Genomic DNA, 21586 nt, shown 5'->3' with positions numbered 1-21586 from the left:
GAATCTTTGGTGCTTTGGGAAAGGAGCCTCCTGCCCTGTCCCCTGTTCCCATCCCACTGGCACCGCTCTGGGCACCACCCCGGGATGCCTGACATCCTTCCACCCTGCCCTGGAGAAACTGCTCCAGCTCCTTCAGGATTTTATTCCTGCTTTTTTTCTCACACTTGGGAAGCAGCACTGGAGCCAGGCCGTGTTCTCCTGGGATGAATCACCACGGGCGGGAAGTCAAAGGAGGGGAAACAACCGGATTGTCGCGTGTTCTTTTGGGGCTGAAGCTGCTTTTCTCCTCCTCCTCCCCCTCATCCTCCCCATCCCAGGGGTGGCTGTGCTGTGGGGTTTCTCCATGGAGCATCCCTGAACAAATCAGTGCTCCTCTGTGAGCTGGGAGCCTGGGAAAAACCACGAGCCAGGGAAAAGCAAACATCTCCAGCCCCGGGACTGTGGATAAACATGGGAATATTATTAGTAACCCAAGCGGGGCTGAATCAGAGCTGCTGATTTATGCTCTTATTTCCTTTCAAGAAGTTACTCTTCGGAGAGCTTGGACTTCTCCTACCCATGGGAGAGCAGCCAGAGGCTGGGAAGGGAGGGGATGCAGCCCTGGATGTGATGCTCTCCCTTGTGTTCCCGTGGGAGTGGTTTCCCCAGGACGCAGGTTCTGGTGGTCCCAGGGGTGGAGGGGGCTGGTCCCCAGGGATGGGGTGACTGGTATTGAGGGATGACATGATTGGTGCTCAGGGATGAGAGGATTGGTACCCAGGGATGGAGGTGTCTGGTACCCAGGGATGAGGTGATTGGTGCCCAGAGATGGAAGTTACTGGTACCCGGGGATGGTTAACTGGCAGCCAGGGGTGGCAATGACTGGTACAGGGAATGGAGATGACTGGTACTAAGGAATGGGTTTACTGGTACCCAGGGATGGAGGTGGATGGTGCCCAGGGATGAATGTGGCTGCTATCCAGGAGTGAAAGTAACCAGAGCCCAGGGATGGAGGTGGATGGTACCCAGTGATGGAGGTGGATGGTGCCCAGGGATGGCGGTGGATGGTACCCAGGGATGAGGTGGGTGGTACCCAGGGATGGAGGTGATTGGTACCCAGGGATGGCAGTGCCTGGTACCAGTGCTGGAGCTGGTTGGTACCCAGGGATGGGCTGACGTGCCCCAAAAACAAGGTGACTGGTACCCAGGGATTGGAGGGACTGATACCCAGGAATGGAGGTGATTGATTGGTACCCAAGAATGCCAGGGGCTGGTACCCAGCAAAACAAGGTGTTTTCCCTGGTGTCTGCCAGCCCTCTATCCATTGGCACAGGGTGCTGTGGGACATACAATGTCATTTATCCCAAGGCAAAGGCTGGCTGGGTTTGCCTTGAAAGCCCCACAAAGCCCAGTCAAACCCTCTGCCCAAAAACATCCCAGGAGCACAGAATGGAATTTTTCCTGACAGAAACGGAGGGATTGAGGAAATACAGGGTTGGATGTCCCAGTATGGTCCTGTTTGGGGTGATGGTGCCAGCCAGGGGGTTTTCCAGATTCCAGGATGATGCTGTTTGTTGTGGAGGTTGAATGGATGGAATCGGGTCCAGTTTGGCTTCCAAGCCTTGTTTTCCCAGGCTTTTGGCAGAAATAGAGCCAAGGGTGTGTTAAAATGGTAAAAACTGGGCATTCAGTGGGCACTGCAGGCTCCCTGGAAACGTCCCCATGGACCAGTGGCTCCCACTATGTCCCAGCTCCCTCTAGTGGGATCCACTCTGGGAACAAGCACACAGGGAAAGAAAAGGAGCAGAAATCCCAGTTTCTTTCAAACTGGGAATGGGGGTTTCCAGGAAGTGCCAAGGCTCAGGCTGCTCCCAGCACAGCCCCACTACGTGATCCCAGGGAATCTCCCCCCAGCAGTGTGGACACTTGGGATTTGGAGGCAGGAACAAGCTGTAACGAGGGAAAAACAACTTGTATTTATTTACTCTTAAAATTTTGGCATGTTTTGGAGGGGTGGGGATAATTTTGCTGGAGGCAGGATTAGCTCCTCCTTCAGCAGCCATGGGAAAGTTGATCTGGGAAGCTCAACCCCAAGTTGTAAATCCCACTCCAAAATTGGACTGAAACGCTCCAGAGCTTTCCTAAATCTGGATGTTTTTGCCCCAAAACAAGCAGGACACAATATGCCAAGGCCTTTTTTACAGTATTTGAAGATGTTTGAAAATTCCTGGGGATTCTCCAGCTCCTCCTGCATCGCTATTCCTAGGTGGGGAAAAGCAAACTGAGGGATTTGCCCCCTGAGCCTGATTAAAAAAGAAAAGCAATCAAGATGGGAGAGCTCCCATCCTTCTTCAGGAGGCCAAGTGGGGTTGCATTTCCAATGCCAGAGGGAGAAGCTGAGGGAAAAACCCATCTTGGAGCCCCCCATCCCAGTTTTGGGGCACTCCCAAATCCCCAGGGCCGGATCCTCCCCATCTCTGTGTTTGCAGGAGCATCTTTGCCACGCTGGCACAGGTCCTGAGAGTGGAGGATGAGCCCCTTGGCTCCATCCCGAGGGATTGGAGTGCTTTTCCCAGGAGGCTTTGGCATTTTGGGGGGAAGGAAACACCCAGGTTGGGGAGTAAAAAAAAAAAAAAAAAGGAAATCTAAAGGTGTTTACAAAGAGCCGCGGGGCTAAAAATAACCGGCTCATATTTTAGCCAGTCCTAAAAATAGGCAGCGCTGCCGGAGTGGCCAAACACTCCCAGGAATTTCCTGTGGGCTGCGGGCGCAGCCAGAGGGGTCCGGCTCGGGAATGGCCAGCGCCGCTCCGGCCTTTTCCCGCGGGATATCGGGATGGGCTCTCCGGGAGGAGTCAGGATTCCCGGGGGTTAACCCCTCGCCATCCATCCATCCATCCATCCATCCATCCATCCATCCATCCATCCATCCATCCATCCATCCTTCTCCCCGGTAGCGCCCAAAGGGATTGGTGGCACCGGGAGCGGTTTCCGAATCCATCGGCAGAAAGCTCGGGAGAATCCACACCGGGGCTGCTGTGGATGGAGGGATCGAGCCAAGGGTGGTGTTTGGGCAGTGGGAAGGAGCCTCCTGGGATGGACAGGGGATCCCGTAGGAGGGCTCCAGGAGGCAGAGCAGCCGGGCCGCTGGGACAGCGGGGACAGCGGGAGGGCAGCTCCGGTGGGACAGGGATTGCGACAGGAACGGGGCTGGGATTGCAAAGAAAAAGGGGTTGGGATTGCAACAGGAAAGGGGTTGGGATTGCAACAGGAAAGGGGTTGGAATTGCAAAGAGAAAGGGGTTGGGATTGCAGCGAGAAAGGGGTTGGGATTGCAACAGGAAAGGGGTTGGAATTGCAGCGAGAAAGGGGTTGGAATTGCAGCGAGAAAGGGTTTGGGATTGCAACGAGAAAGGGGTTGTTTGGTTTGCAACAGGAAAGGGGTTAGAATTGCAATCCAAATGCCTCAGGGATCGCAGTGAGGCTGGATGCAGTTTTGCATCCCTGTGGGTCCAGAATTGCAACAGGAATGGTATTGGGATTGCAACAGGAATGGGGTCTGGGTTGCAGCCCAGATGGGTCTGGCACTGCAATGCAGATGGACCCAGATTTGCTTCACTGGTGGGTCTGGAATTGCACCAGGAATGGGGTTGGGATTGCAACCCACATGGATCAGGGATTACAGCACAAACAGATCCAAAACTTCAGCCTAGGTGGGTCCAGTTATTTCTGGGATTGCAATAGAAATTACTCTGGGATTGGAACCCAAATAAAACAGGGATTACAACAGAAATGGGTCTGGGATTGGATCCCAGGAGAGCCCAGGATTTCATCCCTCATGTGGCCTGGGGGGCAGTGCAGGTGTACCCAGGATTGCAGCTGAGATGGGTTTGGGATTGCAGCCCAAATGGGCCTGGGATTGGAACTCAGAATGGCCTGGGAGTGCAATCCAGTGGCTCTGGGATTGAAGTGCAGATGGATCCAAGGCTGCAACAAAACTTGGTCTGGCATGGCAACCTAAAGGGATCTGGGTTACAGCAGAGATGGGTCTGGGACTGGATCCCAGAAAAGCTCAGGATTGTAAACCAAGCAAGCTGGATGGAGCCAGGATTCCAGCAGCTGTGGATGGAATGAGCAGGGCACTGCAGTTGCAGGAGGTGCCACCTTGCAAACAGCCTCCTTGCCCAGCTGCAATTAGCTGTCCTGGCTCCCAGCATTCCCAGTCCAGGTGCTGAGGGTCCCTCCTCCCTGATCCCAGTGCCAGGGGGCATGGAAGGCTGCTGGGGCTGCCGTGACATGCACCCAGCTGGCTGTTCTCTGCTCCCTCCCCGGGGTGGGATGCTCATAATCCTCAGTACCAGGAGGAAGTTTCCCGGCTGCAGGGGAATGGTTGCTGTGGAAACGGGGTGAGCAGCTAATTAGATTTAATTAACGAAGCAGGAGGGGAGTGTCACAAACACATCTGGGCAGGATACATCACCCAGCAAGGAGGAATGTGGGTGCTGAGGTGATGATAGGGGGGAAAGTGGGAATGTGCCTCAGTTTCCCTGTCTGCAAGGTCAGGGAAGGGGGATATGGACAGGGATGGAGATTCCAGGGATGCTGAGCACCCCATCCCAGCAGGGATTACATTTCTGCTCTCCCTTTCACCTTTCCTTGGGTTGAAAATGAAGGGTTTAGGACTTTTCTCTGTCAGTGCCTCCTTGTTTGCAGGGGTGGAGGCAGCACACAAAATGCCAAGGCCTTTATGAAGTATTTTAAGGTGTTTTCAAATCCCTGGAGATGCTCAAGCCCCTCCTGCATTGCTATTCCTGGGTGAGGAAAAGCAAACTGAGGGATTTGCACCCTGAGCTGGATCAAAAATGAAAAGCAATTGAGGTGGGAGAGCTCCCATCCTTCAGGAGGCCAAGTGGGGTGCACTTCCAATGCCAGAGGGAAAAGCTGAGGGAAAAACCCTTCTCTGAACCCAACTATCGCAGGTTTTGTGGTGCTGCAAGGCCAGGGAGGGGGATATTGGTGGGGATGGAGACCCCAAGGATGCTCCATCCCAGCTTTGGAATGGTGCAATGTCAGGGAGGGGGATGTTGGTTGGAATGGAGACCCCAAGGATGCTGAGCCCCTCCTCCCAGTTTTGGGGTGCTGCAAGGTCAGGGAAGGGGACTTTGGTGGGATGGAGATGCCAAGGATGCTGAGCCCCCCCATCCCAGTAAGGTGAGGGAGGGGAATATTGGTGGGGAGGGAGACCCCATGGATGCTGAGCCCTCCATCACAGTTAAGGTGAGGAAGGGGAATATTAGTGGGGATGGAGACCCCATGGAAGCTCAGCCCTCCATCCCAATAAGGCCAGGGAGGGGAATATTGTTGGGGTTGTAGCACCCAAAGATGCTGAGCCCCCCATCCCACTAAGGTGAGGGAGGGGAATATTGGTGGGGATGGAGACCCCATGGATGCTGAGCCCCCCATCCCAGTAAGGTAAGGGAGGGGAATATTAGTGGGAAGAGAGACCCCAAGGATGCTGAGCCCTCCATCCCAGTAAGGTGAGGGAGGGGAATATTAGTGGGGATGGATGCGAGTATCATCCCTGCATCTCCCCTCCCCAGGGAAGCACCAGCTGCCCCCTCCACCCTGTCATCCTCCTTGGGCAAAGCTTTCCCAGGAGCATCCCTGGGCAGGATCCGGCCCTGCCCGCATCCGCGCGTGTCTGTGTGGGCACGGCTCTGCCTGCCGCTCCCGCTGCTGCCCGTGCCTCGGTAATTCCCGGGGCCGGGAACCCGGAGCCGCCACGGACGCAGGCGCACGCCCCGCACCCCCCGCGCCGCAGGAGCGCTTTTATACATCCATATCTTTAGATATTCCCGGCGACAGAAATAGCTGCTCTCTCCCCTTCCCCGCCGCGCCGCATCGCTCCGAGCGGGCACCCGGGGGCAGGGATAGAGGGAAACGGGGGGCATTAGGGGGAAGCAGGGAGCGTTTCTGTGGATCCGCTGGGCCGCGTGGGCCGGACCGACCGCCGGGACCCGCATGCTGCAGATGGTGAGGACTCTGGCGCAGTTCACCATCGCGCTGGAGGACATGCGAGACATCGCGGACGGCGTGGACACGGCCTTCGCGGCCGAGGAGCCGCCGGACAAGGGCTGCGGCCCCCGCGGGGGCCCCGAGGTGATGGGGCGCGGGGGGTAGCACCGGGCTGGGCAGGGGACCGGGGGGTGCGTCACCTTCGGCCACGTGTGCGCCCGGCACCTGCGGGGGCTGCGCTGCCGTTGCCGTGGCAACAGTGCCTCCATCCTCATCCTCATCTGCTCCATCCTCATCCTCTGCATCCTCATTCCCCCCATCCTCTCTATCCCCATCCCCTTCATCCTCATCCCCTCCATCCTCATCCTCTCCATCCTCATCCTCTCCTTCCCCTCCATCCTCATCCCCTCCATCCTCATCCTCTCCATCCTCTCCATCCCCATCCCCTCCATCCTCATTCCCGGTGAGCCGCCTGTGGATTGCGGGGAGAGGGGGGTGATCCCACCCGGAGAAGGGGCTGTGGGGATGGAGGCACCGATGCCACCGGCCCCCCTCCCTCCCCAGTGCTGGGTTACCCCCGGTGGGAAATGCCCCCGCCGCCATCGCAGCGGGGGTTGATCCCGAGGGCACGGAGCGTTCCGGGGGTGGCAGGAGCGGGGTGGGACGCGGCGGGGGCGTCCCCAGGGGGAGCAGATGGAGGCTGAAGCATCAGCAGCCCCACGGGGGAGAGGCTTTGCTGGGGAAGGGGGTGCAGAGGGGCAAATCCTGCCAGCTTGGCGCTGCTGGGGTGGTGTGTTACCCCTGCAGCTCCCGCGCATCCCAGCGGGAATTTCCGCCCCCTCCCGCCGGGATAATGCTGGTGCTGTAACGGTGGAAGAGATTCCCATGCCAACAGTTGGGCCTCATCCTGCATCTCCCTTGCTGCAAATCCGCAGCGTGGGGTGCTGAGCCTGCTCAGCTCGGGGATGTGACTCTGCTTCGATCCTGAGCCGGGACAGCTCCAGAAAAAGCCAGAGGCAGGGAATTCCAGGTGGTGGTTTTGGGGAAACTGAGGCAGAGAGGGGGGGGCAGGTGGTGTGCCCCCCCCCCGAGCCCCACCCGCTGGTGGGTGCCCTTCAGCCCATAATTACAGCAAATTAATCCAGCAGAGAGAGTGTTGATGAACCTTCAGATTCTGCCAGTGTGGGGAGTCTCGGGTTGTCCTTCCAGCATCACCGTGATCTGGGGGCAGATTCCCTGGGGGCACTTGGACCCATCACCGGAATGTTTGGGACATCAGTTTCATCTGTGCTTGGCTGAAAGGGCTACTGTCAGCTTGGGGCGGGGGGCAACAGACCCAGCTCTTCCTTGAGCACGGAGCGGGATCTGGCCAGGATCCCTCCCCGTTGCTCCCTGGGAGTTGGTGGCCTTCATCCATGATGAGGATGGTTGGGGATAAGTCTTCCTGCTGTGGCTGCAGAGCAGCTTCACAGCTCAAGTGCCGCCATGGAACAGAGCCCCATGTGGCCCATTCCACAAGGAAATGGGGACTCAGCAATCTGGGGGCTCCAGCAGCGAGTCAGGAGAACCTGGTCCCAACATGCTGTGGGGATCAGGCTGGACATCTCTGCCCCCAGGGCTGTTGGGGTGTCTGAGCACCCAGGACCTTTGCAGGGTCCTTGTCCTGGGGGTCTTAGTGGGATCCCTGCACCTACAGCATCTGGGGTGTCCCAGCACAAGGGCTTTGGGGTGTCACCATTAATGGGTCTGTTTGGCTGCGCCCAGATTCCTTGGGAGGTCTCCATGCTCAGGTCCCTTGGAAGGTCTCCACACCCAGGGCCCTTGGAGCATTTCTGCACTGGGGTGTCCGAGCCCCCAGAGCTCATCCCTGAACCCACAGCATTGGGGGGTGTCCCAGCACCCATGGCCTTTGTCACTGTTGAGGGGACCCTTTGAGTGCCCAGGTCCACTGGAGCATCTCCACGCTCATGGCCTTTGGGGTGTCCAAGCACCCAAAATTTGGGGTGTCTCTGCACCAACGGCCTCTGGGTGGTCTCCATGAGCAGGATCACTGCAGGCTCCATACCCATTCCCTTGGAGCATCTTTGCTGGAGCCAGAGGAGGGTCCCTGCACCCAAAATATTTGGGGTCTCTCTCATCCAGGGTCTCTGGAGATTCTACACATGCAACACTTGTGGGGTATCTGTGCCCCCAGGGCACTTGGAGCATCTCTGCACCCAAATCTCTTGGGATATCTCTGCACCCAATGTCTCTTGGAGCACCTCTACATGCAAAACTTTTGGGGTGTCTCAGCACCCAGATCCCTTGAACCTTCTCTGCACTCAAAACATTTGGGGTGCACTCAGAATCTCTGGAGTGTATCCAAACACAGAACTTTTGGGGTGTCTCTGCACCTCTGGAGCGTTTCTGCATCTAAAACTTTCGGGCTATCAGTGCACCAGCACCACTGTAGGACTTCCACACCCAGCACCTTTGGGGTGTCACTGCCCTCAAAGCCTTTGGAGCATCTTGTACCCAAATCTTTAGGGATGTCTCACACCCAGCACACTTGAAGGGTGTCACACCCCAATCTTTTGGAGTATTTCACTCCCAGCACCCTTGGGGCATCTCACACTTGAAACTTGAGGGGTGTCTTTGCAGTTGGAGCCTTTGGAGCATCTCACACCCAACCCCTTTGGGTTGTCACTGCCCCCAGAGCCTTTGGAGCATCTTGTACCAGAATCTTTAGGGGTGTCTCACTCCCAGCACTCTTGGGGCATCTCACACTCAAAGTTTTTGGGGTGTCTTTGCACTTGGAGGCTTCGGAGCATCTCACACCCAACACCTTTGAGGTGTTTCCCACCCTGGGCTCCGGAACATTGCCCCCTCAGGCTGAGCTGCAGGGGGGGGCCCACGGGGGTGGTCTCTGAGCCCCAAACCGAGAAGACCCCCAACCCATCCACTTCCCAAGGCTGCTGGACCATCCCACAGCACCACCCCGCTAACCCCTGTCCTGTGGGGCCCCAGCCCAGCTCCAGGGTGCCCAGGGGTGCCGGGTGGGAGGCGAATTCCTGCAGGTCGGAGCCGCTGGAAGCACAGAGGACTCCGGGACCGACCCATGTAGGGCTGTGAGCTCCAGGGCGGGCTCCTGACGCGGCCTGGGGGAAACCAGGCGTCTGTGCGCTCCGTGTCATGTACTTCCTAATCCTCCCGGATTCCTCCACCGGGCTGGAGCGGGAGCGCAGCGGGGCCGGGATCCAGCCGGGCTCTGCCGGAGTTCAGCGGCCCCGGCGCCGGCACACACACCCGGCACGGCGGTGCCCCCCGCCGGGGCACCCCAAAACACGTCTGTCTGTCTGTCTTTCCCCCGGGCAGGACATGAGGAAACACGTCATCATGACGCTGCTGGACACGGAGCAGTCCTACGTGGAGTCCCTGCGCACCTTGATGCAGGTAAGGGGCACGGCCGGGGTGGGCACCCCAAACCACCCCAAGCCACGGCATGGAAAGAGTGGGACACCCCAAACCATGGCGTGGCCAGGGTGAGACACCCCAAACCATGGCATGCCAGGATGAGACACCCCAAACCACCCCAAACCATGGCATGGCCACAGTGGGACACCCCAAACCACCCCAAACCATGGCATGGCCACGGTGGGACACCCCAAACCACCCCAAACCATGGCCACGGTGGGACACCCCAAACCACCCCAAACCATGGCCACGGTGGGACACCCCAAACCATGGCATGCCAGGATGAGACACCTCAAACCACCCCAAACCATGGCATGGCCACAGTGGGACACCCCAAACCACCCCAAACCATGGCATGGCCACGGTGGGACACCCCAAACCATGGTACCAGTGGCACCAGCCCCAGGAGCCCAGGTGGGACCCCCGGTTGCAGGAGCTCCACCAGCACCACTATGGCACAGGGGTGGATTGGGAAGTGGGGACAACGGGCCCAGAAGTGGGAGCACTGTGGCATCAGTGGGTGTGGGAGTTCCCTCCATCCCCCAGATCGAGCCCACAACATTCCTGCTGGGTTGTCACCTGGCAGGTATTGTGTCCCCAAGCCTGTTCCTGTGTGTCCCCATTTCCTGGCCAGTGTCATCACCTGGACATGGCCAAGGGTTTCCCACAGCCTGTTCTTTGCTGAGCTGGTTCCAGCCCCTGGAGCAGCCTGGCCCCAGGGCCCACCCCATGTTTCAGATGTTAATGAAGGTGTTTCAGCAGGTTAATGGTGGTCAACGCCCTGGAGACAGCTGTCAGCAGACAGGGGCGTGGGCTGTCCAACCACATCCCAACCACATCGCTGAGGGTGGGAACACCACCAGACAAGGCAGTGCCTGTAGGACATCTGTCCACAGGGGAATGGGGCACATTATCCCAATGCTTTTCCCATAAATCCCTTGCAAGGATGCCCCCCAGGTGGACCCAGATGTGCTGCAGGAGGGAAGGACCCTCTGAGGCTGCTGCTTGGAGGGGCGAGAGGCCCTGAGGCTTGTTCTGGGTTTGGGTGATGTCCTGCTGGCCTTGGCATGGTCTGTGTCACCCTCTGAGGTGGGACATGAGGCTGGTTGGGGAGCACAGCTGTGCTGGGACTGCAGTTCTGCCCCGGAGGGAATGGTTGGAGCCACAGAGTGTCAATGCCAGAGCTCCTGCCCATGGGACACATCCTGACACGGTGCCGCTGGGGTGACCTGACCTTCAGGGAGGGGTCACAGGCCTCCAGATGTCCCCAGCTCCCTGTCTCAGATGGATCCTTGACATGGCTTGGGGGTCCTTCTGACTTGGATCTCCATGAGATATCCAGCATCAGCTCAAGGAATCTGTTCCTTGAGGGATGACTCCTCCCTCACCAGCTTGGATGGAGGTGTCTGAGGCTGCTTGAGAAGGACCCTGTTCTCAACTCCATGGTCCTCCCAGCATCCTGAAGGACACCAGCACTGGTCAGCCTGAGGAGGTGGCAAGGTTTAGGAGCCTTCCTTGCTACATTCCTTGCAAATCTGTCTCTCCGATTCCAGTGAGCTGCTCCTCTGCCCTATGGAGGGAGGAAAGGGGTTTCAGAGGAGAGCCAGTCACCCAGTCTTGCTGAGGACCTCCTTTCCCTGCTGGCCCTGGGTATTACTTGTTGGCCATTGTGTGGTGATCCATGGAATAATCCAGTGCATCCACCCTGCTGTTTTCAGCCCCTCCTGCCCCCAGACACACTAAATCCCACAGGGAACACACTGGCATTTGAATCCCAGGGTTGTGCCATGGTTTCCCAGCTAGGTCAGGCTCTGTAGCACATGGAGGTGACCAAGGCTCGTGGCAGCAAAGATTTGGATCCTCTCAAGGCCTTGGGACAGAGGATGCTGCTGTGGGGCTTCCTTGTGCAGCCCTATCCCCCTCCCCACACTGCAATGGGGATCCACCAGCAGGGATGGTACCCAAGGAGCCTGGGCTGCAAAACTGCTGGCACCAGGCACTGTCTGGTCCTTCTGGTGGGTCCCACAACCTGATAATCAGTGGCGGACCCCCTGCTGCAGGTGGCCATCCATCCCCATATTTACAGAGGCTGAAAAATCCCCCCTGGGTGGGGTGGGCAGAGAAACCTGCGAGTCCCCCAAGCCTTTGCTGCCCCACAGGGTTACATGAAGCCGCTGAAACAGCCGGAGAACTCGCTGCTGTGCGACCCCTCGCTGGTGGACGAGATCTTTGACCAGATCCCCGAGCTGCTGGAGCACCACGAGCAGTTCCTGGAGCAGATCCACGACTGTGTGCAGAACTGGCACGAGAAGCAGAAAGTGGGCGACCTGCTGGTGCAGTCGGTGGGTCCTGGCAGGGTGGATTCCTCTTGGGCACAGCCCCAGTGGAGAGGTTTCAGAGCAGGAGGCTGGGGAGTGGTTAAAGCGCAGGCTTGGGATGGGGAACAGGAGACAATCTCCAGGCCTGTTGTCTGCTTAGCATAACGATGGGGAGCTGCAGCTCCTGGCTGGGTGTGCAGCTCTGTCTCTGCTTTGAGAGCAGAAATGTCTGGGCTGAAAAATAGAGGTGGGCAAACAGCAGGAGAGCCCTCCCTGCGCCAGCCCAGAGCCAGGATTAACCCTTGGGGCAGCCTCCTCCAGGCTCTCTGGGATGTCCATGTGGGATCTGTGCCCCTTTTTGCCCTCCCAGTTCTCTAAGGACGTGCTGGTGAACATCTACTCTGCCTACATCGACAACTTCCTCAATGCCAAGGACGCCGTCAGGATGGCCAAGGAAGCCCGGCCGGCGTTCATGAAGTTCCTGGAGGTGGGTCGTGTTTCCTTCCTCCATAGGTGCTGACCAACAGCCAGAGCCAGGCTGCTGGTGGGGCAGGATGGGAAGTAATGGGAGGAAACTGGTAAACTGTGGTCAGACTGGGATTTTTCCCTCCACCTCTACCTTGGGTTTATTGCAAAGAGGATCAGTTGAGATGAACTGGAATTGCTCCAGATGAGTCACCGTGAGGCAAAACAGGTGTTGCTGCAGGTCCTGGGCTGGTGGGATGTGGGGTCCCTGCTATGTCCTACCCATCCATGTCCCTCATGGGTGCTTTGCAGCAAAGCATGAGGGAGAACAAGGAGAAGCAGGCTCTGTCCGACCTGATGATCAAGCCAGTGCAGAGGATCCCGCGGTATGAGCTGCTGGTCAAGGTGGGTGCAGGCAGGAGGGTGCCTGGTGGCACTGAGGCTGGTGGGGATGTGCTTCCAAAGGATCCCAGAGTGCTTTGGGTTGAAGGGACATTAAAACTCATTCCGTGGGCACCTTCCACTAGGCAAGGTTTCTCCAAGCCCCACCCAGCCTGGCCTGGAACACTTCCAAGGATGAATTTTGGGTGGCTGTGCAAGGTGATGATGTGCCCTGAGAAGCTGGTGGCCTCTTCAGAGGTGACGAACACCAGGCTGGTGGTGGCCAGAGCTCCAAGCTCTGTTCCTTTGCAAAACCTTCCCTGTGTGGGGCCAGAGCAGCAGGGGCGGGGGGGGAGGGGTTGGGGGGGTCAGTGCCACTTGCCCAGGGTGACACCGCAGCTGTCCCCGGGGCAGGACCTGCTGAAACACACGCCAGAAGACCACCCCGACCACCCCTTCCTCATCGATGCCCAGCGCAACATCAAACAGGTGGCCGAGAGGATCAACAAGGGCATGAAGAGCGCAGAGGAGGTGGAGAGGAACGCCCGGATCGTGCAGGAGATCGAGTCCCACATCGAAGGGATGGAGGATGTACGTGCTGGGGGCTTGGATGGAGTCAGGCTTTCCTTCTGCCCAAAATGTCCCCAAAATTTCTGCTCTTTCTTGGTCACCCCAGGCTGGGCCACTTGTTTTCTCCTCTGTGTCCTGTCTTTGCCATCATGGTCTTGGTGGGCTCCTGGGGGCTTGGGAAGGAGGGGATGCAGGGGAAGGGATGAAATCCCCAAGGCTCCCCACCCACCAACCTCCTTGTCCCCGCAGCTCCAGGCTCCGCTTCGCAGGTTCCTGCGCCAGGAGATGGTCGTGGAAGTGGTAAGAGCAGGGTGGTCCTCCCTGCCCACCAGGGCTGTGGGGCCACACGCTGGATGGGGCAGGGGGAGGCTGTGGCTGCAGAGCATGGAGTGCCTGTGTGCCCGTGGGAGGCTCCAGATGGATGGATGGATGGATGGATGGATGGATGGATGGATGGATGGATGGGATATTGCACCTGGTGAAGTTCAGATTGGATGTTAGGAAAAGGTTCTTCCCCCAGAGGGTGGCTGGTCACTGGAAGAGGCTCCCCAGGGAAGTGGTTACAGCACCAACCTGGCAGAGCTCAAGGAGTGTTTGGATGATGCTCTTAGGAGGTCCTGCAAGGAGCAGCGAGTCAGACCTGATGATCCTTATGGGTCCCTTCCAGCTCAAGCTATTCTATGATTTTATAAGGATGGAGGGAGGGAGGGAGGGAGGGAGGGAGGGAGGGAGGGAGGGATGTGTGGGTGGAAGAATGGAAGGATGGATGGATGGATGGATGGATGGATGGATGGATGGATGGATGGATGGAAAGAACAGACAAATGAAAGAATGGATGGATGGATCAGTGACAGCTCAATGGGGACAATATAAAAATTCCCCAAGTGTGGGGAAGACAAGGTGGATTTCAGAGCAGGCAGGAGACAGGGAGAGCCCACAGCAGCCCTGGTTGTCAGGGAGGCTGGAGGTGAAGACCACAGCAGTCCAGGGAGCCCATGCCTGGTGTTCCCATGGCCCTGGATCCTGTTGCACCTGCTTCCCTTTGACCATCCCAAGGACACAGCTGGTCCCTGTGTGATGCCACCCTGACACCTCCCTGTGTCACAGCAGCACGTGGGGACACTGAGCAGAGGGAGGTGTGGACACTGACCCCTTGGTGTCTCCCACTGCCCCACAGAAGGCGGTGGGTGGGAAGAAGGACCGCTCCTTCTTCCTCTTCTCGGACCTGCTGGTGTGCACAACGCTGAAGCGCAAGTCGGGCTCCCTGCGCCGCAGTTCCATGAGCCTGTGAGTACCACCAGGCCTGGGGGCTCCCCTGGGGTTGTCTCCCCAGCTGGCTTGGCTTTAGGTTGCTGGAGGGGTGGGTGCAGCTCAGCCATGCCCCCAACCTGGCAGGTACACGGCGGCCAGTGTGATTGACACAGCCAGCAAGTATAAACTGCTCTGGAAGCTGCCCCTGGAGGACGTGGACATTGTCAAAGGTCTGGCACTGCCCGCTGGAGTGTCCCATCCCACCCCAAAACCCATAGTGGCTGATGGGGAGGAGGGTTGATGCCATGCCTGTGTCCCCACACAGGTGCCTCGCAAGCCACCAACAGGGAGAGCATCCAGAAGAGCATCAGCCGCCTGGATGAGGACCTCAACACGCTGGGGCAAGTCAGCAAGCTGTCAGAGACCCTCAGCTTCCCCCACCAGGTATGGGGCTGTGCTGCTGATTGCACACATTCCCTGTGGGACCACCCAGGATGTCCTCAGCAGGAGGGGACAGGACCTGTGGAAGGGCTGGTAGCTGTCGCTGTCCTCAAAGGACCCAGATGGCACCAGCCCTAAAGCCACAACGAGATTTGGGGCAGCCTCTGAGAGATGGCAGGGGATGTCCAGGGTTGGCGTCACATGGTGGCCCTGGTGCTGTCCCCTGGCCAGACACATTCCCCAGAAGACCAACTGGGATGCCCTTGGTGGAAAGGAGAGCTTGTGCAAAGGGTTGGTGGCCATGAATGCCCTCTAAGGGCACAGATGCCACCAGCCCCAAAGCCACAATGGGAAGGATGGTGGGGGGGACAGGGGGTTATCAAGCACGTGGCACATCCGTGGTGGCACATCCGTGGGAGCTGACACGCTGTCCCTGTCCCCAGAGCCTGGATGACGTCATTAAGGACCTGATGGCCGCCATCCACCGGGAGCTGTCAGAGAAGCAATCCCTGTCCTTCAGCATGGCCTTCCCCCCCAACAAGGTGGAGCTCAGCACCACCAAGGCCGACGGCACCGAGTCCTTCATCTTCGAGTTCCCCAACCCCGACGCCCGACTCAGCTTCGAACAAGCCTTCGAGGATGCCAAGAAAAAGCTGGGTAACACCAGGGACAGGGGAGGTGGCCATGGTGCTGTCTTGGCACCGTTGGGTAGCCCTTTCCTCCGTCACTCCCTCACCCTCCATCTTGCTTTTCCCAGCTTCCAGCAAGAACTGCCTGGACCCGGAGTTCCTCAAAGCCATCCCCATCATGAAGACACGGAGTGGGATGCAGGTACCGGAGCCTGGATTCCCCCACCCCATGGGAGCTGTGGGCGTCAAGACCTCCTGCAGTACCCAGCTCAGCCCACCCTTTGCTCCCTCAGTTCTCCTGCGCCTCCCCCAGCCACGGCAGCCCCGAGAGCTCCCACGAGGTGTGGGTGTGCAACAGCGACGGCTACGTGGGGCAGGTGTGCCTGCTGAGCATCCGCAGGGAGCCCACGGTGGAGGCGTGCATCGCCGTGTGCTCCGCCAGGATCCTCTGCATCGCCTCCGTGCCCGGGCTTCGCAGAGCCAGCAGGTAGGAGGGGGGATGCCGGCGGGGCCGCGGGGTCGGCGGGCGCGGGCGCTGCTGGAGCTGCCTGTCCCTGTCCCTGTCCCTGTCCCTGTCCCCGTCCCGGCGGCGCAGGGAGCGCGCGGAGCCGCTGGGCAGCCCCTGCGCGGAGGACGCGGCGCCGCAGCCCTGCCTGCACATCTCCATCTCGGGCTCGTCGCTGGAGCTCTCGGAGCCGGTGGACGGCGGCAACAGGGAGCTGGTGCCCTTTGACAGCGACGACACGGACGACGAGTCCTCGCCCAGCCCCTCGGGGACGCTGCAGAGCCAGGCCAGCCACTCTACCATCTCCTCCAGCTTCGGCAGTGAGTCCTCCCCAGCCCCTGCTTAGCCCCTGCTTTCTTCCCCAGATTTGTGGGCAGCTCCATCATTTGTCCCACTGCTTTCTATTTTTTCCCCTGCTTTCTTCCCCAGATTTGTGGGCAGCTCCATCATTTTTTTCCCCCTGCTGCCTTACCCAGAATTGTCAGCAGCTCCATCATTTTTCCTCCTGCTTCCTTCCCCAGAATTGTGGGCAGCTCCATAATTTCTTTTTCCCCCTGCTCCTTCCCCAGAATTGTGGGCAGCTCCATCATTTTTCCTTGCATTGCTTGGGGAAATCTACAGGTGGAGGCTTTTTAGCCAAGGAAATCCAGGCACAAAGAGCTGTTGGGGGGTGTTAGCCCAGGACTGTGGTCCTGGAATGGGTGGCTTTGGGCAAAACCTGGTGGGTTTGGGGGCTCAGCACCCCTCTGTCTTCTCGTGGGCTTGATGTTGTGATCTCTCCCCATGACTTCAGGAGGTGTCGGATGGTCCTGGTCTGACCATTTCTGCCTTGTCCCCACAGATGAAGAGATCCCAAGCTGCAAGGAGGCAGCAGTGGAGACGACGAGCTCGGAAGAGGAGCAGGAGCCTGGCTTCATGCCCATCCCTGGCACCTACGGCCAGGCCCGGCACGGGGAGAGCCCCACGGACGGGCGTGCCCTGCGCCGCTCCAGCCGTGGCTCCTTCACCCGCGGCAGCCTCGAGGACCTGCTCAGCCTGGACCCCGAGGCCCACCAGAGCTCCATGTGGCTGGGCACCGAGGATGGCTGGTATGTCCCCAGCATGGGGGGATACCTGGGGTGGGAGGCCTCAACCCCTGGCTGAGCCCTGGGCTTTGCTGTCCCACAGCATTCATGTGTACCAGTCCTCGGACAACATCCGGAACAGGAAGAACAGCATGAAGATGCAACACGGCGCCGCCGTCATGTGCATCTTGTGAGTGAGGAGCAGGGGGGGTTTCAGCTGCAGGGTGGCCCTGGCAGGGTGGTCTGGGGTGGCTGAGCAGGTTGGCAAAGGTGTTTTGCCCCGCAGGTACCTGGATAACCAGGTGTTTGTCTCGTTGGCCAACGGGGAACTTGTCGTGTACCAGCGGGAGGCAGGTGAGGCTGGATTGGGAATGTCAAAGGGCACTGCTGGGATTCAGGGCAACCCCAGAGGGGTGGCTGTTGGGTGGGTGGCTTGGGCAGCTCTCCTGGAAGGGATGCTCAGGGTGTTGGTGGTTTCCATGGAAAGCCACTGGAGACACCAAAATATGAGCCAGCTGGAGGTGTGCATCCTCCTCCTGGTCCCTGCTTGCTGCTGGCATCCCCCGGGGACCTCATTCATGTCCCCTCTAAAGGGGGACCTGGACACAGACACCTCCAGGTGCTGCATCCCATTGTCCATGTCAAGCTGGGCTTCCTCTGGGGAAACTTTAACCACGCACCCCACTCCCCCTGCCCTCACAGGCCGCTTCTGGGACTCCCAGACCTCCAAGTCGCTGTCGCTGGGCTCTCCGGGGAGCCCCATCACCAAGATGGTGGCGGTGGCAGGGAAGCTGTGGTGCGGCTGCCAGAACCGCGTCATCGTCCTCAGCCCCACCACGCTGGCACAGGAGGTACCACGGGCAGCACCAGGGGGTGGGGGGGCTGGGGTTCCCGTCAGTGGCGTCACAGTGGTGTCACTGTCACCCGCAGCACACGCTCCAGGTGGGCCAGGACAGCGGGCGCAGCGTCACCTGCATGGTGAGCGCCAGCACCGGTGTGTGGGTGGCACTCCAGGGCAGTGCCCAGGTCCGGCTGTACCACAGCACCAGCTACGAGCAGCTGGCAGAGGCAGACATCACCCCACCCGTGCACAAGATGCTCGCTGGTAGGTGCCACTGGTGGTTGGATAATCCCATGTTGGAACAGGGCAGTAATCCCATAGTCATGGAATCATTGAAGTCTGGAATGGTTTGGGTTGGAAAGCACCGGCAAGGTCATCCAGTTCCAGCCCCTGCCATGGTCATCCAGTTCCAGCCTCTTCCACTGGTGAATGGACAATCCCAGTAATTCCATAGTCATGATATGGAATTCCAGAATGGATTGGGTTGTAGGGGACCTTAAAGCCCATCCAATCCCACCCCTGAGACACCTTCCACTATACCAGGTGGCTCCAAACCCCATGCAAACTTGGACACTTCCAGGGATGGGGCAGCCACAGCTTCTCTGGGCAACCTGTGCCAGGGCCTGCCCACCCTGTATTCCATCCCACTATCCCATCTAATCCCGCCTTCTGGCAGTGGGAAGCCATTCCCTCTTATCCTACCAGCCCAACCTGATGGGATGCTTTGCACCAGCAAGGGGAGTCCGTGGGGTCCCTTCCCCACATCCCACCTGCCACAGACCCCCTGGGAATGGTGGCTGGTGGCCCTGGTGGGGTGCCAGGCAGGGTGAGGTGCTGATTGCCGCGCTGCTCCGCAGGCTCCGATGCCATCATCCGGCAGCACAAGGCCGCCTGCCTGCGGATCACGGCGCTGCTGGCGTGCAAGGACCTGCTGTGGATCGGCACGAGCGCCGGCGTGGTGCTCACCCTCTCGGTGCCGCCCAAGGCGGCCCCCACGCTGGTGGGGCTCTCCCAGGGCCACACCGGCCACGTGCGCTTCCTCACGGCCATCGAGCTGCCCGATGGCCTCGATGTCCTCTTCCCACTGCCCAGGGACACAGGTAGGTGGGATTCCCAGCCCTGGGAATGCTGTTCTGCTGGTGGATGGCCAAGAGTGGCCTTGAAATGTCCTTGGAGTCCTTGTTAAAATCCAGGGTGTAAAACTGGAGGTGGAGAGTGGGGGGAATTGGGTACTTCCCCTCACCAGCACAAGTGACCCCGAATTTCCCAGGAAGACCCACATTCCCATGGGGAAAAGCCACAGGAAAGCCATGTCCTGTGTCACTCAGCCCAGCTCTGAAGCTGGAATGGGATGGGGAGAAGGAGATGGGATGGGGAGTAGTGATTTTGAAGGAAGAGGTTAACTGGGGTTGGAGGAGCTAATTTGGGGTGGGAGGAGCTATTGCAGATGTGAGGAGGTTTTTGGGGGCCCAGATGTGGTGCCTGGGAACGTGCTGGTGGGAGGGTGCTGGGATGATGCTGAGATAGTGCTGGTGGGATAGTGTTGGTGGAATGCTGGTGGGATGATGCTGGAGGGAGGATGCTGGAATCCTAGAATTGTAGAACGGTTTGGGTTGGAAGGGGACCTTGAAGGTGATCTAGTTGTTGGAGGGATGATGCTGGGATGGTGATGCTGGTTGAATGATTGTGGGATCATGTTGAGGTGCTGTTGGTGGGATGCTGATGGGATGATGTGAATGGAATGATGGTGAGATGATGCTGATGGGATGCAGTTGGTAGGATAATGGTGGGATAACATTTCTGGAATGATGCTGATGAAATGCTGCTGGGATGTTGGTGGGATGCTGATGGGATGCTGTGGATAAAATGATGGTGGAATGATGGTGGGATGATGGTGGGATGCTGCAGGGATGATGATGCTGTGGTGATGGTGAGAGATGACATTGGTGGGATGCTGGTGGGATGATGTGGATGGAGTGATGCTGGGATGCTGTTGGTGGGATGCTGTTGGGATGCTGTGGATGCAATGATGGTGGAATGCTCATGGAATGCTGCTGGGATGATGTCGGGGTGCTGTTGGTGGAATGGTGATGGGATGCTATGGATGGAATGATGTTGGGATGCTGATGGAATGCTGCTGGGACACTTGGTGGAATGATGCTGGGATAATGTTGGGATGCTGCAGGGATCATGCTGCTGTGATGATGGTGAGAGATGATGACATTGGTGGGATGATGTGGATGGAATGATGGTGGGATGCTGTTGGTGGGATGGTGTGGATGGAGTGATGGTGGGATGCTGTTGGTGGGATGCTACTGGGATGCTGCTGGGATGCTGCTGCTGTGATGCTGCTGCCGGTGTGACACTGCTGGAACAGAAAAGCCGCGTGGGGACACCTGACAGGATCTTGTGGTTCTGCACTTGGCAGGGGCGGAGAAGCCGAGCGAGGCAGAGAAGCGAGACCCCTCCCGGCCCCGCGCGCCTGCCCTGGCGCTGTCCAAGCCCAAGATGTTGGTCATCAGCGGCGGCGACGGCTACGAGGATTTCCGCCTGACCAACAGCAGCGAGACCGTGGGCCGGGACGACAGCACCAACCACCTGCTGCTGTGGAGAGCGTGACCAGCCGTCCCAGCGAGGAGGGGGCAGCGGCCCCCCGTGTGCGGAGAGGGGTCCCGGCCCCTCCCCGGCGCCCCCCACTCCGGCACCTCTCATCTCCGCCCCGGCTGCTCTCCGTGTGCTCGGGTCTGGGGGAATGAGCCGCGGGCCCCTCAACACTCCCCTGGCCACCGCTCCGGACTCGGGGTGCATCCAGAGGGGCATCCAGGACACGGCGAGGGGCGCGTCCCCTCGGGAGGGCGCTGCGGGTCCCGGAGCATCCCGGAGGATGCCGACAGCCCGGCCCCTGCCCTGCTCTCGGGTTTTGTGTGTGCCTGCTTCACGGGGAGGGCGGTCCTGGCGCTGTCACCCCCCCGGGACCACCCCAGGGACAGGAGGGGCGCGGTGTCCCCCCTGCCGGCCCGCGCCTGCCGCTCCCCCGCCTGCACCATCGCCAGCACCCAGATAGCTCTGTTTGTTTGTTTGTTTGTTTTAAATATATATATATTATATATATAGAAACATTCTTATTTATTTGGGGGCACGGGGCGGGGCTGGCGCGTCCTGGCAGCGCTGTCGGTCCCTCTGCTCTGGATTCCAACTTCCTGGAGAGCTTGACCCTGCTGCTGGAGCTGGACCACCCCGGGGATGCTGTGGAGGGAGGCAGGAAGGAAATTGGGGGTTCCCCCCCGTTCTCTGTGGTTCCCAATGGGATTTCACAGCCTGGGCAGTGGGATGAAGGCACTGCTGCATCTCCTGGATGAGGACGAGCATCTTTTTTCCCAGTTCCTGCCAGTCCCAGGGATGGCCCTGATGGTGTGGGAGCCCTAAAAATGAGACTTTGCTGGACCAACCCTCCCCTGTTTTCCTTTTTCCCGCACCCATTTTCCTGATCTCGCCTCAGGATCCAGGTGAGACCAGTGCCCCCAGAGCTGGGCACTCCGTGGTCCCTCGGGATGAACCAGGTGGCTGTGAGTGACAGGAATGCTGCCAGCCCACATGGAGCCATCCAAGGGGTGTGGGGGGTGTCCTATAACTGGGATGATGAGGATATTTTGGGAAGGGAGGGGCGGGATTTCGG

General features: G+C 59.0%; 1 protein-coding gene across 1 annotated transcript in view; it reads left to right on the top strand.

Moving 5' to 3' along the window:
• ARHGEF17 (Rho guanine nucleotide exchange factor 17) overlaps window positions 1–21019 on the top strand; it is a 33569-nt gene extending 12550 nt beyond the window's left edge. The window contains exons 2-21 of the mRNA XM_071564788.1: window positions 9347–9424; window positions 11605–11787; window positions 12134–12250; window positions 12541–12633; window positions 13024–13200; window positions 13429–13479; window positions 14357–14466; window positions 14575–14660; window positions 14756–14874; window positions 15315–15528; window positions 15629–15702; window positions 15794–15987; window positions 16096–16325; window positions 16847–17093; window positions 17173–17259; window positions 17356–17423; window positions 17772–17920; window positions 18000–18174; window positions 18768–19010; window positions 20339–21019. Of these exons, the coding sequence (XP_071420889.1) occupies window positions 9347–9424; window positions 11605–11787; window positions 12134–12250; window positions 12541–12633; window positions 13024–13200; window positions 13429–13479; window positions 14357–14466; window positions 14575–14660; window positions 14756–14874; window positions 15315–15528; window positions 15629–15702; window positions 15794–15987; window positions 16096–16325; window positions 16847–17093; window positions 17173–17259; window positions 17356–17423; window positions 17772–17920; window positions 18000–18174; window positions 18768–19010; window positions 20339–20529 (2886 nt within the window). The 3' untranslated portion in view covers window positions 20530–21019. The remainder of the gene's footprint in view (window positions 1–9346; window positions 9425–11604; window positions 11788–12133; window positions 12251–12540; window positions 12634–13023; window positions 13201–13428; window positions 13480–14356; window positions 14467–14574; window positions 14661–14755; window positions 14875–15314; window positions 15529–15628; window positions 15703–15793; window positions 15988–16095; window positions 16326–16846; window positions 17094–17172; window positions 17260–17355; window positions 17424–17771; window positions 17921–17999; window positions 18175–18767; window positions 19011–20338) is intronic.
• The last annotated feature ends 567 nt before the right edge of the window (window positions 21020–21586 follow it).

Source organism: Pithys albifrons, chromosome 1 (genome assembly GCF_047495875.1).
Source record: "Pithys albifrons albifrons isolate INPA30051 chromosome 1, PitAlb_v1, whole genome shotgun sequence".
In the NCBI taxonomy this organism is placed as follows: Eukaryota; Metazoa; Chordata; class Aves; order Passeriformes; family Thamnophilidae; genus Pithys; species Pithys albifrons.
This window is presented reverse-complemented; position numbering and strand designations above follow the sequence as displayed.